General features: G+C 50.4%; 1 protein-coding gene across 2 annotated transcripts in view; it reads right to left on the bottom strand.

Moving 5' to 3' along the window:
* ARFGAP3 (ADP ribosylation factor GTPase activating protein 3) overlaps positions 1 to 19,134 on the bottom strand; it is a 47,389-nt gene that overhangs the window by 15,015 nt on the left and 13,240 nt on the right. For both annotated transcript variants that reach the window (XM_059681431.1, XM_059681432.1), the window contains exons 4-11: positions 18,986 to 19,117; positions 16,922 to 17,005; positions 14,120 to 14,204; positions 11,080 to 11,139; positions 9,367 to 9,413; positions 8,695 to 8,834; positions 4,656 to 4,784; positions 4,088 to 4,210 (exon numbers count right to left, since the gene is read on the bottom strand). In XM_059681431.1, coding sequence (XP_059537414.1) covers positions 4,088 to 4,210; positions 4,656 to 4,784; positions 8,695 to 8,834; positions 9,367 to 9,413; positions 11,080 to 11,139; positions 14,120 to 14,204; positions 16,922 to 17,005; positions 18,986 to 19,117 — 800 coding nt within the window. The remainder of the gene's footprint in view (positions 1 to 4,087; positions 4,211 to 4,655; positions 4,785 to 8,694; positions 8,835 to 9,366; positions 9,414 to 11,079; positions 11,140 to 14,119; positions 14,205 to 16,921; positions 17,006 to 18,985; positions 19,118 to 19,134) is intronic.

The raw sequence follows: 19,134 nt of genomic DNA, 5'->3' as shown, positions 1-19,134 counted from the left end.
TCAGACAGACAGACAGACAGACCGACCCCTGGGCTGTGGGAGGGGCCTGCAATCCGAGATGAATAGAAAACAAGTGGGCAGGGACCCCAATGAGCCAGGACTGAGGGGTGGGGGGAGCGAAGGACAAATACACTTTTTCCTGACAAACCATGACAGAGGAGGGGTAAACCTGCTGTTTGACGCAGAGGTGAGGGCTCCTGTGGACAACAGGGAGGAAGCAGGGCTTCCGGTGTGGGTCCCGCCTCCTCCTCCAGAGGGTCACTGAGCGCAGATGGCATCCGCCAGCCTCTCGGGCAGGGAGCGTGGAAGCTGAGCAGCCCTCCCAGACCTGTGGGCCCGGAGCCCCGAGCACGGGCTGCTGGGAGGAACAGCCCCTCCCCGCGCAGAGCAGAGACCAGAGGACGGAGCGACCTGACATCATGGGAGAAGACGGGGCTGCCTGCTGCCTGGGGAGTCCGCCTCAGGGTCCGCCTCGTGGAGCCCAGGTCCACGAGGGATTTAACGCCCCTTGATGAGCTCTGTGAGGCGAGGAAGCGGGGCGAGGAGACATAGTCCCCAGAAACCCAGGGGGATGTAAGTCTGAATGGACTGAGGAGGGGGTGCTGCAGGCCCCGGAGGGTGCTGGGTGCCCGGGGCACTGGACAGGGTGGTTGGAATTTCCAGGCTCTTCACACTCTGAGGTTGTGAACTTACTGGATTTTGCTGATTTGATATCACTGTAAGGAAACACTCATTTACATAAACCAAAGTGCTGGGCCACAGGGGCATCAGATTTTAAGAAAATGACTGAATGATTCAAAAACAGGAGAGAGAAGCCACTCTGCTGGGATCCTACTGATTAGCAAGAGCCGTGATGCAGCATTCCACAGGCTGGCTGGGCAGGGCTCTCTTCCTACATGCTCCCGCCCCCCACTCCCCCTCCACCCCACACCCACTCTCTGAGCTCTCCCACATGCAGGGGCGCGCAGCAACTCACTGCGGGACAGAGACGTCTGGCCAGGCCCCAGCGGCCCGCTGGAGGATGGCAAGGGGACTGTGAAAGGCCATGCGCACCGGCCTTCCCTCAGAAACACGACCGCCTCCAAAGCTCATCTCCATGTTGTTAGTGACTTTCTACTGTTTGGATTTCTAGGTCCTACTGTTCAGTGCTTTTAAAAAATATATTTACTGATAGATTTTGGAGAGGAAGGGTGAGGGAGAGAGAGATAGAAACATCCATGATGAGAGAATCATTGATCGGCTGCCTCCTGCACGTCCCACACTGGGGATGGAGCCCGCAGCCCAGGCCTGTGCCCTGACTAGGAACTGAACCGTGACCTTCTGGTTCACAGGTCAACACTCAACCACTGAGCCACACCAGCGGGGCTCAATGCTTTTTAGTTTAATTTTGCCCTCCCACTCCGTCCTTCTCAACCCTGAACCTCCGTAGCCCCCGCTGCCAGCACCCGAGCATCACACCTGAGTTACAGCTGCTGACACTGTGACCCCCCTGCAGGCCACGCCGACATTGTAAGGCTGAGCAAACTGTTCTGGTCTCATCCCTTTGTACTCAATATATAATTACGTTGTCCATGTCCTGGAAATAATGGAACTCAATAAAAAACAAAGAGATGGTTGACCTTCTTTTTAATAGAAACAGCCCTCTTCCATAATTCATAATAGTCAAGTTCTAATGGGCTAATGAATAATTTGGAAGCAATGAGAGCTCTTCATGGAACTAATCTGCTGGCTTTCCGAAAGCCCATGTGCAGGAACTCAGCTGCCAAGGACGGCCAGCGCCCTGTGCCACCCATGGGGTGAGGACGAGGCTAGAGAAGGCGGCAGCTCCTCACGATCCACACGCACAAGGTCGGTCTGGCAGGGACCAGCAAGCCTGGGCCCTATAAACACCATCTGCTCCCAGGTTTCAAACCATAAATAATTGTGTCCTAGCAACGAGGGGAGGGCCTCAGGGCTGGCGCTCTGGCCGAGCTTTGGGGAGGCGCGGGCAGGTGGAGCTGTGCGGGGGGGGGGGGGGGGGGGGGGGGCAATGCTCCACGGGTCTCCAGGGCCCCGCCCTTTCCCACGCGCTCCAAGCAGCAGTGCTGCCGGAGCCTGAGAGGATTCCCCCCTTTCCTGTGCCTCTTCTGCAGGAGCTGCTCCCGGGCAGGGAGGCTGTGGAGAAGCCGACAGGCAGTGCAGAGCCGCATCCCTGGGGCCTCAGAGCCGCCGCCCGCCCTCATGAACCACCAGCTGAATGATCTGATCTGCACGCGGCTTCCAGAGCAAGTCAGACGTTTCCCTTCCCTTGTGGGAAAGGATTTGCATTCTTTTAAGAGGCATGACTGGGGTGTTCCCTCTAAGTAAGACCAGCCCTGGTGTGACAGCCAGGTTACTCACACAGGCAAACAGGAAGCCGCCCGGTCGCTGAGGTCCTGACCGGGGACACCACTGACCCAGGCATTTCTTTCTTTTTTTGATAAAATATCTGGACTTGAAAGAATTTGAAGCGACGGACAGTGCTCTCTGGGAGCGTGGACAGCGGCAGAATGAAGCAGAACAAGTGCTACATATGTGAACGTGCTCCAAGCCTGCATGCCTGCTCCCCAACTCTACTGCCCCCCCCCCCATGGCAGTGGCAGGAACCGCCCGTGAGCACCACCGCTAACGACAGGCCCACATTCCATTTCCCCGAACTGCTCACTTGCAGGCGGCCCTCAATGAGGTTTATTTAAGTGTCTAACAACAGTGATCAAACATGTAGACTGAGTCACATGCTTCTTGAATTGAGTTTCTAAGCAATAACAGCAGGTAAAATAACATCAGTAACAGACACGCACCATTCCAAACGCTCTATTTGTATGAATGCACTTGACCCTCACACTGCCTGTGAGGTGGACACGCCAGCTCCGTAACGCACAGAGAGGCCAAGGTCACCTGTACTAAGTAGCGGAGTCAGGATTCAAATCCAGCCGCCTGGTTCCTGGGCCTACACTCTTACCCCTCGCTGCTCAGCTGGTGTCCCCTCCAGTAACATCCCTAGTTTACTGGGTGCCTTTTTAGCAGGACTGTCCCTGTGCTGGTCAGGTTGTTGGAGGAACCTCACAAGTGAGATGCTTCAAGTTCACACCTGCTCCCCGCCTTTCCCCCTCCACTGCCCCTGAGGCCGCTGGAGCCTGAACCAGGGCCTTCTCCAGGGTCAGCTTCACACCAGTTGGGCAACTTGTCTGATCAGATGGTGGCGCTCAGGGGCAGGGAGTGGCTTGACCCTGGGAGCCTTCGGAGCGCAGCAGTAATTTATTACTAAACACGCACACACAGAGAATGTGTGTATGCTCTGCCCCGCAGACCGGGGACCCCTGAGCTGGTATCTGAAACAAGAGGCTCAGCTGTGAAATGTTCTGACTCTGGGAATAAGACTATAACTCAGTATGTTCCTTCAGGAGTTTGCACATTTCTCAACTTTCCAATTTTCCTACCTTATTATCAAACATCTTTTTAAAAATATTATTTTATTAATTTCAGAGAAGAGGGGAGAGGGAGAGAGAGATAGAAACATCAATGATGAGAGACAATCACTGATTGGCTGCCTCCTTCAATACCCCTACTGGGGAGCGAGCCCACAACCCGGGCAGGTGCCCTGACCAGGAATCAAACCGTGACCTCCTGGTTCATAGGTCGACACTGAGCTATACGGGCTGGGCCAAACATCTTAATATTAGCAAACACTGCCTTCTTACAAATGCTTCCCCAACTTTCTTAAAAGGACCCCTTGACTCCAGACAAAGCATTTAAAAACAGAGAAGTAGCCCAGCTAGGTGTGGCTCAGTGATTGAGCGTCGACCCAGGAACCAGGAGGTCACCGGTTCCTGGTCAAGGCACATGCCTGGGTTGTGAGCTAGGTCCCTAGTAGGGGCCATGCAGGAGGCAGCTGATCCATGATTCTCTCTCATCATTGATGTCTCTATTTCTCTCTCCCTCTCCCTTCTTCTCTGAAGTCAATAAAAATATATTCAAAACAAAACAAAAAGCAGGGAAGTAAACGAATAAATTCATGCTAATCACTGCTTTTCAAAACAACACTTTAAGGATGATTTTAACACACTACCTTGAGCTGGAAGTAAAATATGAATCATCGTTGTCATCGCTGTACTTTTTCCTTGGTTTTGCTATGACTGGTGTTTCCTGTTCAATGGTCTGCATATCTGAAGTTGCTGAATGTGAAATACCACTTGAGAAAAGAGAATAAAATGGAAAAAACCAACACTAGTTAGTTCATAAAGACACTATATTCACCAACGAATGTTTTCATCTATACTCTCAACAAAAATAAATTGATTGGTGGGGTTAAAAACATGAACGATAAAAACTACTTCTTGGTATAAGCACTGAAAACTACTGGACATAGTGAGGACTATGACCAGTCACACTAGTGCAGTGACATCATCGGCTCTGCCTGGGGCATCCACTGAGGGGCAAGTCAGACCTGCTTCCTATTTTCTAAGAATCAGATTTGACTTGCCATAATCAACACTAGCATAAAGCAAACCATCAAAGACAGGAAGGAAGATGAGAAACACTGCTGAAGGTGAAAGGAACAGGCAGCCCTCAGGATGAGCGAACTGGCTGGCGTTCTGCCCCGAGAAAGCGAGAAAGCGAGAAGCGGGCTCACGTACCTCCTGCAGTTTCCAAACCCCATGCCGAGCCTCTCCGACTCCGCCTTCGTTTTCCCACTCACGTTCTTCTTCTCATCGTTCTTCATCTGAATCTCAAGATCCTTATAGGCCAATCGTAAGGACGAGACACTGCCAAAAACCAATGCTCCTTAATTCAGCGCTCATTCTGGGTTAAGATAAAACACTGAGCAAAATCAAACATGCCTCTTATCCTTCTAGCTTTGTGCTTCTCCATGGTTAGCAATTCTGAGGCAAGCTGGCATTTGTTAAAGTAAAAGCTCAACAAAGTGTAAATGAGTTGATAGCCACGTTTTGGTTGCTGCTGAGCCTACATTACGGCCCTGGTTCATATTTCCTATTACCATGTAGTAATAATTTATATTACCTATTATGCATAACGACGTCCACCAAAATTACTTCCAGATAGAAGAGTCAAAAGCAGAATTTCGTACTTGGACTGATATTTATTATACTTCCACATTCCACATCAAAAGTAAGAGATTAATCTCATTGGTTTCCTTTGGTTTAAGGTAAAAATATATATAACTTGGCTTTACAAATAGATAAATTAAGGGGCTACTAACTGCAAAAGATGCTTCAATTTACAAAAACGTTTCCTGTTCTCTGTGTCTTCCTGTTCTCTGTGTCGTCAGGCTTCTGAAAGCATTTCAAACGGAATAGTCCTTCCTCTGCCGCAGACTTCTCTACACTGCCCGTCAGTCAGACCCGAGCACCTACTCCCCAGAGACCTGGTACGAACAATGCACCACAAGGGGCAAAAGGAGGGACACAGAGCACTGTCCTCACTCTGATTTCTAAAGACGCTTCGTTTTTCATAAAGAAAACCACGCCCACATTAGCAGTAACAAGAGTGCGTACACTAGGAAGAGAGCAGCCAGGCTCAGGCCCTGAAAAGCGATGCATCTACCATCTCGGGTCTCGGGCCTCTGCTCTCAGCCAGCTCACAACGTTGTGTACAAGGTCACGGATGCTCCTGGGCAAGGCGCCGCACGCACTCCACACCAGGGACCTGCGTTTCTGTGCAGGCACAGGGGCTGACGGCGGAGTTCTCGCTCAGGAAACGTCATCTTGCTTTTACTGGTTCCTTCCCTAAGGAGTCAAGCAGGGCTCTCTGTTTCGCATTGAGCTGGCGGACTGCGCTCCTTACTATTTCTTGGTCTGCAGAGCCGTTGGTGGCAACAGACCCGTTGGATTGCTCAGAAAAACATCCCCTTCCCAGTGCACTGGGAAGGGAACCACGGACCTGTGTGAAATCATGAATGATGGAACTGGCACAGGTTCTGCCGGAGAAGGTGAGCGGACGGGGATGAAAATCTAGTTCTCCCCTGAGGACCCGCCACGGGCGGCTGTCACTGCTAACAGCGAGCACCTGCACACGGGCTCCCGGTGCCATGCTGTGCTCCGCGAGCACTACTGTGAAAGTCAGGCTCGTGCTGCTCAGAGCTGCTGGAGCCCTTCCAGTGCCAGCTCCAGGGAGGGCCTGCAAGACACTCAGATGCGGGGGGGGGGGGGGGGGGGGGGGCGGGCTCTGCCACTTCTCTGCCTGCTCACTGCGCACACACACCTCAGGGCTGGACGAGAGACGGCCAGCAGGCGAGGATGAGGTGCTGCATGGACAGTTTAGTTGCACAGTCTGGGGTACAAGAAACAACTGCGTTCCTGGCAGTTTACTGAACTGAACTTTATTTACTTTAATAAAGTGAACAACTTCATTAACTGCAGAATAGCAGCCGCATGTCTTAAGGATAACACAGCTGGCACAGGCCCGGTCTGAAACCGAGCAGCGATGGGCAGGGCGGACAGTGAGGCAGGCACAGCGGTGCGGCTGTTCTGAACAGGCCAGGGAAGCTGTCAAAACGACGTTCCCAAATCAAATTCATAAACATCCCACCTCTGCGTCTTCGCTTTTATGGTCTGTGACATGGTCCTGGTGAAAGACACAGAGGCTGGTGCTGCTCCCATATGACCGACCAGCTCCAGCCCCCTGGCCTGCAGGAAGGAGGGTGCTGTCCCCCCGGGCTGGGCCCTCCTGGCAGGGGCGGCCCACGCTCGGGGAGAGCCCCCTGGAGCCCTGGGCACAGCCCACTCCCAAACGCCAAGAGAAGCCCCTCCCCAGGGTCTGAGACCAGCTCATTCAGAGAGATTACAGTGAGGCTGAGCAACGACACTTTCCATGAATCTTTTCAAACCACATTTAACCTTAACACAGTTTAGTGCTGCCCCCTGTGTTCTATGAGTTAAATGACAATTTCAAGTGATCTGGGTTCACCATACAAGTTCCAGTTAGCAAACAGGATGAACAGTAAGAAATCAGAATGATGAGCATTTACTATGTCCCAGGCACGGTTTAATGTATTTTAATGAGCAGTAACTAAGTTGATCCTCAAAATAACCTCATAAAATAATTATTATTGTCTTCATCATGCTGTCTGTAATTGCTCAAGCTACACCTGGTAAAATACATGTGAAAATAACCGAGAAGCAGGACGAAGCTGCCTTCCTTCTGCGTAGCGTGTCCCCGTCCGCCCCCCCCCCCCGTGACCTGCCAGTCACCCACGTCCCTGCCCAGATGCCATGTTTCTCTTCTGTTTCCAGCACAAAGGAAACAAGAGCCTCAGTGTTTACTCCACACAGTCTCCTGTCTGGCCTCCTGGTGTCAGTTTCCTCCCCATTCTGCCTAATGCGGACCTCACCGCCAAACTGCGCCCAGTGCCGCCTGCAGCGCGGCCCTCCTCGCAGACAGCAGTCAACCCCGACCTCACCGAGCTCCACCCACCATCCCACCCCTCCTGTAGCGGGCCCTCCTCGCAGACATCAATCTACCCCGACCTCACCGAGCTCCACCCACCATCCCACCCCTCCCGTAGCGGGCCCTCCTCGCAGACATCAATCTACCCCGACCTCACCGAGCTCCACCCACCATCCCACCCTGCCCGTCCAGCCGTCCCCACCGCACACGCATCTCAATTCCCTTCATCTCCTCAGACTCCTTCCTCCCCTCCCATCTGTGCTGAGTGTGACTCAGACCGATCCAGCTCAGGCCCCTGGAGACCACATACCCACCGCCTCCCATCATCTGTTCAGAACTCAGCTGCCAGGTTCAGGGGAGCTTCCCCTGATAAATACTCTCACTGCGGAGCTACAATTCACACACCATAACATGCACCCCTTCAAAGTCCACAGTCCACAGTGTGCCACCATCACCACTAATTCCAGATGTCCGTCACTTGCAAAACCAACCCTCACCCCTGAGCAATCAGGCCCCCCCCTCCCCCTCCCCCCCCCTCCTGGCAAGCAGGGGTGCTCCCATCTCTGGGCGTTGGCCTGGACATTTCCCAGCCGTGGAGCACACAGGCGTGGTCTTTGCGACGGGCTTCTCGGCACAAAGGCTGCAGGTTTACCCAAGCCGCAGCAGCAGTGCCAGCGCTCCCCTCCTTTTTGGGGTGAATCTGCCCGGGGATGGACACACCACTGTCCATCTGTTCCTCGGCTGATGGACGTCTGGGCTGTTTCTCCCTTTCGGCGACCGGGAGTCATGCTGCTCTGACACGCATGCACAAGTTTCTTGTGGGGACCTATTTTTTACCTTTTCGTAGGAGTGGAACTGCTGGTCATACTATAACTTCATGCTTAACTTTTTACATGACCATCAGCCACGTGTAAGGGACCTCATTTCTCTACATTCTCGCCAGCACCTGCTCCTGTCTTCTCCATGCAGCCGCCTAGCGAGTGAAGTGCCTCCCTGTGCGTTTCCCTCGTGATGAACGGTGCCGAGCACCTTCCCCGGGTGACCACCACCGACACACGTGGGTCTCTCCCGTCCTGCCCTCACTGCTCTCCCTCGCCACGGCCCTCCTCCCGTCCAGGCTACACTTCACTGCGACACTCGTTTTCATGAAACTCAGTTTTACATTTCGCTCCTCACACACGTGAAGACAGATGGCATGAGCAGAGCAACCTGGGCGTTAACGAGCAGTTCCAGCCACTAGAGCCATTACTGTATCCGACTTCAACTCACATCGATTCTTCCTTCGGCGCCGTCCTGGCCAGGTCCTCCTGTTCCTTCAGTTTGTCTACAGCTTGGGCTTGCTTCTCCATTTCATTGAAGCAGGTGCTCGTCAGCTTCTGGGCTCCCAAACTTCCTTTCTTGGCCCCAAGCTGGAAGACACACGAGATGGCATTCCACCAACCTGCTGCCAAGGTTTGCGCCAACAGCTGACACTTATGGAGGCACCGTGACAGCACTGGCCACCGCCCTCCTCCTCGGTCCTCACAACTCAAGGAAGTGGGCACTCTTCTCCCCACGTTACAGACAGGAGCTGACGCTCACGCAAGCTGAGCGCCATGAGCCGGATCGCAGCCAGGGGGTGCAGTGTCTGCAAGCTCAGCAGGTGACACCCTCCAGGCCCACGAAATGCTACAAAACGCCACCAGGACAGGAACGCCCGGGAGGCCCTGCTGGTGTGTGTGTCAGAATTTCATCACCGACAGAAGGAGTGTTAAACACCCATTCTAGCGAATCTTCACTCGGCGCCAGTCCCCTCACTGAGCAAAACATGGAGTTTTAGCCAGGCCGTACTCGTTATACATAATATGGCTCAAAGTCAATAAAGGCAGTGGCAGGGTGGCTTTCTAGAGGGCGGGGCTATTTCAGAACCGGACTACCCGACATCTCACACGTCATACTCACGCCTCGTTTAGCTTGACTTGGTTTCTTTTTCATGATCGAGGACACCTCTGTCAAAAAACACAAATCCCAAAGTCAGGCCAACAGAAACGCACAGTTTTTCTATTTCATTGTGCTCTTTAAAACACTACGGTGCTGCCGTAACCAGTTTGGCTCAGTGGATAGAGCGTCGGCCTGCGGACTGAAAGGTCCCAGGTTCGATTCCGGCCAAGGGCATGTACCTGGGTTGCGGAAACATCCCCAGTGGGGAGTGTGCAGGAGGCAGCTGATCGATGTTTCTCTCTCATCGATGTTTCTAACTCTCTATCTCTCTCCCTTCCTCTCTGTAAAAAAATCAATAAAATACATTTAAAAAAAAAGATGGACTTTAAAAAAGGTTAATTTAAAAATAAATAAATAAATAAAACACTACGGTGCTGCACAGTATTATTTAGGGGACGGTAACATTTCCCACATTAATGTGTCATCCGGAAGACAAGCACAGGGTGGGGCAAAGTAGGTTTACAGTTGTTCGTAAAGAAAATACAAAAATTAACAAATAATACTTATTATTCGCGTACTTACGACTGTAAACCTGCTTTCACCCTCCCTGTTTGAGTGCCTCAGGAGTGGAGTCCTCGGTGTTTGCACGCGGCGTCCAAACCGAGAAACGTGTTTCCCGGGCGCCACACTGAAGAGAAAGGCAGCGCCGGTGCCCAGGGCTGGCTCAGAGCTCGCCTCAGGGCATCAGAACACGCTCTCCCAGCAGCTCTCCTCTTCAGAAACTTGCAAAATTCTTTCCCAGTATGAAGCTGGCAGCATCGTGTGTACAGCTCAAGCAGGTCGGCTATGCCTTCCCACCTCCACTTACAGACAGATTTCATCATGTTACTCAGTAAGGAATGCAAAGCTCCGTTATTTTAGCAGCAGGACTTTCTAAACTGCACAAAAATATATAATGCTTGTTTAGAAAAGTTCCTAAGAATTGTTTTTGGGAAATCTTTAATCATAAGTTATATATTCTGTTTTTAGAACCATGTGTCAGAGACCCACGAAGGAATACAATTTTAATCTTTTTCTTACAAAGCTGAGAATGCACTTTAACGGGAAAAGACAGCATGAAACCACAAGCTACAACAGATTAAAAGTGTTCAGCCTCACATGAGAACAGCATCATTCCATTGCAAGGGGAAAAGAGACCCACACACTTTCTTCCCGCCACTTCTCTTAGGCTTGTGCTCCCAACCTCCTACAAGCCTATTCATACACCATGACACGATCGGGAACGTTTCGAATGGTTTAGTTATTTTTCACTAAAGCAGCTGCTTTCCAGTTAATGCAGTGCGATATGCACCAACTCAGATTCTACTTGCCTGCTACTGAACAAGTAAAGGTTAAGTTCACCTACTGTAAACTCAGGAAGAGGAGACGATGCTGAGAGCCCCTGAGTGAAAGGAGGGGTGCGGCCGCTCTGACCTCTACCGATGCCAGAACAGCAACAGCCCAGCACACTCGCCAGGCAAGAGCCCCACCAGCCACCTAGGCCAGGCCCGCAGCTGCGGCTGCCGGTCAGCCTGGAGCTGGCTAACACAGAACGGCATGCTGGCTTAATAAAATCTTGTTAAGAAACTATGGGTTAATAGTCACGGTGCCATAGACTCCATACCTTCTAGCAGAAGGCAAAGACAGGATTCATTTCTTTCTTAATGAATGTCATTCTCTAAATCAGAACATTACCTAGAGCTGCCTTGGTTGGTACGTTAAGACCTTCCACACTTGGTCCTTGCTCCGGTACACCTGCAAGTTAAAAATATTGATATTAATGCAGAAAATATACTCACCAAACTTGCTTCTAAATATGTAATATATCTAATACATTAATTTGCTTTCTTTTTAGCTCCATATTCCATTATAAGAATTTTTATTAAGCCCTGGCTGGTGTTTCTCAATGGTTGGAGCCTACGAACCAAAGGGTCTCAGGTTTGATTCCCGGTCAAGGGCATGTCCCTCAGTCAGGGCGAGTGCAGGAGGCACCCAGTTGATGTGTCTCTCACATCGATGTTTCTCTCTCTCTCTCTCTCTCTCTCTCTCTCCCTCCCTCCCTCCCTCTCTCCCTCCCTCCCTTCTTTCCTCCCTTCTACTCTCTCTGAAAAGCATTGCAAAAAATATTCCCGGGTGAGGATTAAAAAAGTAAAAATAATTTTGATTTAAAAAGTGCATTAAAATAGAAGTGTGTTTTCTGTCAAGTTGCTTTATAGAATAAGATGGTAGTGGTCTCCGTAATTAATGTCATTCAGAATTCTACCTTATGACCTGGTATTTTAAAGTAAACTGTTCAAGATACATAGTACATATGTGGACTATACATCCAACATATGTTAATATTTGGAAATTCTAACACCAATCATATCAATGATAGAAACCTAAATTTTCAGCTGCCAAGAAATCTGCGATTTTCTAAATGACCTAAAAAATGATCCTGATTAGGAACTCTTAAGTTTTTAAAAACTTTTTATTTTAATTTTATTACTTTAAAAATGAGTAAATAAAATGTAGTATATCCACACAATGGAATGTTATTTGGCCATAAAAAAAGGAATATTAGCACATAGAAATTCTACAACATGGATGCTCCTTTAAAATACTGTCCTAAGCATAAGAATCCAGTCAAAAAAGACAACATATTATCTGAGTCTACTTGTATGAAGTGTCCAGAATAGACAAATCCTTAGAGGCAGAGAGCAGCCTGGTGGTTGCCAGGGGCTGAGGGAGGGCAGGAGAGAAGGGGGAGGGGCTGTCAATGGTACGGGTTTCTTCTGGAGGTGATGGGCATGTTCTGGAATGAGTGGCGATGGTGGCACAACCTTGTGAATATACTAACCACCACTGAACTGCAACTGTTTTATCTTTATAAATATTTAAAGGTAAACTCCAGGTAAGGCTTTTAAACAGGCAAAGCAGGACGAGTAAGAACAATGCTACTTTGTAGGAAAAGAGCTGACGGCCGTGCATGGTCGCCCACGGCGGCCGGAGCTGCTCTGGGCGGTGGAGAGCAGCGGGAAGAGCGCAGTAGCGGAGCATGCCAGGCCGCCTGTTCTAGTTGTTAAATTCTCTTGTTCTCTCCTTTTCATTGAGCAGCCCTTAAATTTACTCAAGACTGCACCTGGTCCCCGGTGCTGACACACGCAGTTCCGGGTTAGGCCTCGGACAGCGAGTCTCCCTCACCACCAGCTGCTTAAGAAAAGCCCTGGGCGGAGAAGAGGCAGGAAAGAGCCGCTGCAGATGCACTAGGAGCGGGATTCTAAACAAGAAAACCTTTTAGGAGAAACTCCTCGGCGAACACCGTAAACGAAAATACGTCCTTGTTCTGCTTTTAGTTACCTGGGTTATCCGTCAGTGAAGGGAACGGAGGCCCCAGGACTTGAGCGTACGTGGGTCTCCCTGGCGGGACCCTTCAACCTCAGAAGGCCTTCAGTGGGGTGAGTGTAACGGTAGCACGTTCACACGACCGTCCGAGTTTCAGAAGGTACAACCCCACCTTTTCTCTGTGAGTCAGGCGCGTGTCGGAATTAGTTTTTCTCTTCTCTCTTGTGGATAATGACAAAGCAATCCCTGGCTCAGGGAGATTTCTTCTCTCCAAAAAGAATTTCTCCCCGGAGTTCACAGCCAGTGGGAGGAACACACAATGGACATGGAAGCTAAGGGACGCGTTCGTTCCCAGAACTGCGGCGTGCTGTGCATGAGGAGGCAGCATACGTTGCCGTGGTTGTGGCTGGAGTGCTGCGGGGGGGGGGGGGGGCCTTCTCCGAGGAGAGGACTTGGAGCTGAGGCTCCAATAAGGAGGTGGCCGACAGATGACCAAGGTCGGAGTCCCAAACAGAACGCAAACACAGGACAGGCGCGCAGGCCAGCGTGGCAGCAGCGAAGTGCAAGGCGAAGAAACCAGAAAGCTAAATGCCACTCGGGGATGTAATGCCTTCTTTGCGGGCATTCAGGGCCCTGTGCGCGCTCGCACACACGCACACACACACACATAATCACAGGCTGCAAATCATACAACACCGGTCATGTCAGAGTTCTTTGCATATGAAGGAGCCACGCTTTTGGTCCATATATGAATTGCAAATGTTTATCATGTCTTTGAAGCACCTCTTCAGACCCCAGTAGTCAGACTCACTAATCTCTTCCTTTCAGGAGGCCTGGATGTGCCCAGAAGGGCTTCCCACTCCAGGGTGGCAGGAAAGCCTCACCCCTGTTCCTTCCAGGACCCTCATATTTTCATTTTTTAAATATATATATTTTATACTGATTTCAGAGAGGAAGGGAGAGGGAGAGAGAGGTACAATCAATGATGAGAGAGAATCATGGATCGGCTGCCTCCTGCACACCCCACATTGGGGACGGAACCTGCAACCTGGGCATGTGCCTGACTGGAAATTGAACCCTGACCTCCTGGCTCATAGGTCAACACTCAACCACTGAGCCATGCCGGCCGGGCCTCATATTTTCATTTTTAAATCTTTGATCCATTTGAATTTAGATTTGTATAAAGAGTAAAAAAGGAATTCTGCTTTATTATTTTTTTCCAAAATGTTAGACATTTGTCCCACATTGATGTTTCTCTCTCTCTCTCTCTCTCTCTCTCTCTCTCTCTCTCTGAAATCAATTAAAAAGCATATTTAAAAAAAGAATCAACCAATGAATACATAAATAAGTAGAACAACAGATGAATGTTTTTCTTTCTCTAAAAATCAATAAATAAATTTTAAAAAACAACCTTCATTATTTGCTGGGGGGACTTCCACGTTCCTGGGTGTTAAAGACGGTTCTGGGCGTGCGGAGGCCCATCCGGTGCCACTCACCTGAAGCAAAGTGAGAGAAGTCACAAAAAACAAAGCAAAGCAGGGGAAACCTAGGCATTTACACTCACCTCTTCGTACCTGGATTAGTGGGAAGGAAGGATAATATTTAAACGTGTGTAATATTAAGTCTCTGTTTCAATGCTCAAATTCCGTATTCTCCCTTTTAAAAACTATTTTTATTGATTTCAGAGAGGAGGGCAGAGGGAGAGAAAGAGAGAGAAACATCAGTGATGAGAGGGAATCATTGATTGGCCACCTCCTGCACGCTCCGCACTGGGGATTGAGCACGAGCATGTGCCCTGACTGGGAAATGCTCAACCACTGAGCCAATTTCCTCCTTTTTAAAAAACCTAAACTATGCAATAATTTCAGGTTTGCAGAGAAGTTGCTAAGACAGAGTTTTTACTTTTCACCCAGCTTCCTTTAATGTTAAAATACCCATGGTGCATCTGTCAAAACTATGCGTTAATGGCACATCCCTAGCTAAACTCCAGACTTGACTTGGATTTCACCAGTTTTCCTTCTGTGCTGCTTTCTGCCCCCGGATCCGTCCAGGACCCCACTCTGCATGTGTCTCTTCTCCTCCGTCTCCCTGCTCTGTCAGAGTTCCTCCGTCTCTCCTTGTTCTCATGACCTTGAACTTTGAAGGGTACTGGTCACCTATTGTGAGAATGTGTCTCCATTTGGGTTTATCTGATGTTTCTCATGATTAGATCGGAGTTGGGGGAGAAACCCATGGGGGTGCGGTGCCCCTGTCACCACCTCACGCCAACATGACTGAACCGGTGATGCCAGCCCTGAGCACTCGGTCAGGCGGTGCCTGTCAGTCTTTTCTCGGTAAACCTCTGTGTTCCCTTCCATCGTCTAGTCTTGGGGAGCTGGTCACTGAGTCCGGCCCACACTCAAGGGGAGGAGGATAAAGCTCTGCCTCCTGAGGGGGAGTATCTATTATACATGATTTGGAATTTTCCTATAAGGAAGATTGTCCCTTGTCCCATTTATTTATCCAATCATCCATTTATATCCGTGTAATTATCCAAAAAGAGGAGAACAGGACATGGACACTGACTTTATCCTTTGGATTATAATTTGGTATGTGAATTACTTATTTTGTTCAAATTGTCCCAGTGGGAGCTCTTTGAGGCGGTTCCCGAGTCCTTCAGACCCTGCCTCTCATTTCGGGCGCCCTCCCCCAGCACCTCCTCACTCTCTATCCCTACAGGGTGCTCCAGGATCAGCTGCCCCAGCAGCCCGTCCTCCACTCTGCGTTCTCCAAGGCAGCCCTGGCTCCTTCCAGTGGAGAAGGATATTTAGAAACCAGGACCTGGGTGCTGGGTGTGCTTGCTGCACTGAAGCCTCACTGTCCCCCGTCCCTCTCCGTGGACAGAGCCTGGCAATCCATGTATGTGTCTACGAACCCACTAGTACACACATCTAGAATCAGTTCTCCATTGTGCATGCACGCGTGCGTATGTAGAGTAAAATAAACATGAATTCATACTAACGTCTCCAACTCTAACCCACACCAAACTAGTCATTTCTCTGCTTTTCAGCCCATCATTTCCATTCCAAACATTTCTCAGCTACTAATTTGGATATTCTGTATCTAGTTCTAAATTAAGTAATAGCAAAGCTCACAATAGAACACATCCTTTTAAAAATTGTTTTCTGCCGAAACCGGTTTGGCTCAGTGGATAGAGCGTCGGCCTGCGGACTGAAAGGTCCCAGGTTCGATTCCGGTCAAGGGCATGTACCTGGGTTGCGGGCACATCCCCAGTAGGAGATGTGCAGGAGGCAGCTGATCGATGTTTCTCTCTCATCGATGTTTCTAACTATCTCTCTCCCTTCTTCTCTGTAAAAAATCAATAAAATACATTTTTTTAAAAAATTGTTTTCTGTTCTTTTTTTAATAGTTATTTCTGGCAACTATTGATTGCATCAATGATAACATGTATATGCAAATTATAATAGCAAAAAAATCAAAGTCTAGCAATTTATAAAACTTTGCACATTTTTTATTTGAAAATTAAATAAAGAATGAATTGAGCCCTGGCTGGTTTGGCTCAGTGGATAGTGTTGGCCTGGCCTGCGGACTGAAAGGTCCTGGGCTCGATTCCGGTCAAGGGCACATGCCCAGGTTGCAGGCTCTATCCCCAATAGGAGGCACACAGGAGGCAGCCGATCAGTGATTCTTGTCATTGATGTTTTTCTCTCTCTCTCCCTCTCCCTTCCTCTCTGAAATCAATAAACACATATATTAAAAAACACACACAACTGTCTTCATTCTTTGTCAGCCCTGGAGCTCTGAACTGAACTGTGGCAGAACACCAGCCATCACCCTCAGCTTCGCTGGCAGCTGCTAAAAGACGTGATTACACCAGCCAATAGGATCTGGGCAGAGCGATGGCACTACCTCCAGGCTGTGTCTGTAAGCGGACGGGGCACTGGTTTCCTGGGCGTCTGTCCTCTTCCCATTGCTGGGAAAGGCCATGAACCCTGAGGTGAAAGCCACCCGTGAGAATAACAAAATGCATCCCTCTGTCACCCTGGACAGCTCCTCTGATGAGAAATGAATTTCTCTCCTGGTTAAGCGGCTGTATTTCAGGGTGGTTAGCCACCGCAGGTTGGCCTGTCCCCTAACTGAAATGTTCTGAATACACACCCATCCTAAGTGTCAGAGTGAGCACACAGCAAAATTCTGTGAGCACCACACCTACCTCAGGAAAAGCGTGAGAGGCAAAGAAGTCGTCCTCCTTCGGCGCAGGGGACAGAGGCGGCGTCACGCAGCCATCGAGCCACAGCTGGAACAACATGAGGCCCTCGTTAGCACTTCCCCTGGCTTTGCGGGTTCTGCTTAATACTCTTCACTCCCTTCCTAGAGACCTGTTTGCCCAAGATTGGTATTTCCATTATTATAAAACTGGAGGCCCAGTGCACAAATTCGTGCCCGGGTGGGGTCCCTCGGCCTGACTGGTGATTGGGTCAATCAGGGCCATCTTGCCCAGTCCCAATCGGGCGGATCGGCCAGTCGGGGGGAGGGGCTGTGGGAGCGCACTGACCACCAGGGGGCAGCTCCTGCATTGAGCATCTGCCCCCTAGTGGTCAGTGCATGGCTGTTCGGTGGACCGGTTGCTTAGGCTTTTATATATATAGATCAGCAGCAGGCCTATTGGGGCCCCTGAGCACATTTCAGTCAGGTATTGTTGTAGTAAAATACAGAAATGTTTAAAAATGCTCAAAGAATGTGAGAAAAGTTAAAAATGTTTAAGTTAATTTCCCTTAAAACTTAAAGTCTGATATTAAAGATACATTCCCCACTGCCCTGAAGCGTGTGTACCCAGAGATAAGGATTTGAACTGACGCAGAGTGACTTGTGTCAAGATAAACACTTGTCTGAGTGACGTACTCTCCTTGGCCCCCCGCCATGTTTAAGATGAACATGTGTGCATTGATGTAAATCATCGATAGCCACCTGAGCTGCTACAGGCACGAACAAGCTTTAAATATGGGCCCTGCCAGCCAATGAGGCTCATCTTGTCGAGACATTGCAAAGGCCTGTCCCTCTGTCCGTCTGTACGTCTGACAAGCACCGCCGCTCCACCTTCCTCTTCCTGCCAGATGACAGAACGGCCAGTAATCCCCAACTGAGACGCCACTGAGCTCTTGGGAGAAGAACGCCGGCCCCTGCACCCGGACCAGCCCAGCCCAGCTGCGGGACCACAGAGGACACCACCACGGGGGTCCTTAACTAAGTTTGTACCCGCAGCCGCTCAGGAATCTATGTAATAAAAAGCTGTATGATTTGCAACTGCCTATGTTTCAGGTGGTATAATTCCTCCGGCAGTTAACTGAATTAATTTGTGTATGCTGAAAATTTAAATGAAAGCCTCTGGTCTTTGTTGGTCCTAAAGCCTGCCACTCTGGTCCTGCTGATGCAGAGCAGTCTCTCCATCAGCAACTACTTGAATGTGCCAACACCTGCACGGTTACAGTTCATCTCAAGGGAAAGCTCAGATAAACACCCCAGGTCCTTTCCGGGATCTACTTGGGACATGTATCAACAGGGAACTTGTTCCCAGACCCTGAGGTGTCACAGCCATGTCTGAAAAGGAGATCAGGAACTCAGACCTACGGCAGGCCCCACAGGACAGTCCAGCCGCCTGTGGGTCCCTGACTTGCAAATCCACACACTGGCCACCATCTGCTGGTCAGCGCCACTCAGCCCTCGCCCCCTGGCCCTTCACAGACAGGCGCAGAGCAGCCAGGCCCGAGTCGCCAGCTGCGTGAACAGCCGCACGCCGCCCTTTCCCAGCTCACACTGCAAACGAGTGTCCTTTCGCGCGTTATTTAGGACCACGTTTCCACATTTCTGTGCTCTTGTTGGCAACTTGATGGTTTACAATGGCCCTGCGCCGGGTGATGTGCGACCCAGTGCCCCTGAGCACAGGAGGCTGTGAAGTGCCGCTGGAGGAAAGTTTTCTCCGGGCCCGGATCCATGTCGCCAACAGCACACGGTAAAGAGGGCGCCTCTAAAGGAAACACACGGAAAATAAGGCTCCGTATGGGCCGGGGATGAAGCGTGGAGGAAGCTGGCCGTGGACTTGCCTGGGCGGCACCCGCAGCGCTAACGAGGGGTTCGCACAACAGAGAACCCGCGGGCAGGCTTTACTGTTTGGGGTAAAAGCCTTTCCTTCTGAAACTGGTTGCACTTACGTCAGTGCCGTGCTTGCGTCAGGGCCACACTTACGTCAGTGCCGTGCTTGCGTCAGGGTCACACTTACGTCAGTGCCGTGCTTCCGCGCAGCCTGGGAAGCCAGCGACTTGATCTTGTCCCTGTAGAGCTGGGCCGCGCGGCTGTTGTACTTGGCCTTGGTGTCGCTGGTGGCGCACCCGTGCTGGTCGAAGAAGGACGACTGCAGAGGAAAGCAGC

This window comes from Myotis daubentonii, chromosome 2 (assembly GCF_963259705.1).
Source record: "Myotis daubentonii chromosome 2, mMyoDau2.1, whole genome shotgun sequence".
Taxonomy (NCBI): domain Eukaryota; kingdom Metazoa; phylum Chordata; class Mammalia; order Chiroptera; family Vespertilionidae; genus Myotis; species Myotis daubentonii.
The sequence above is the reverse complement of the archived record's forward strand: the minus strand, read 5'-3'. Positions and strand labels throughout refer to the sequence as shown.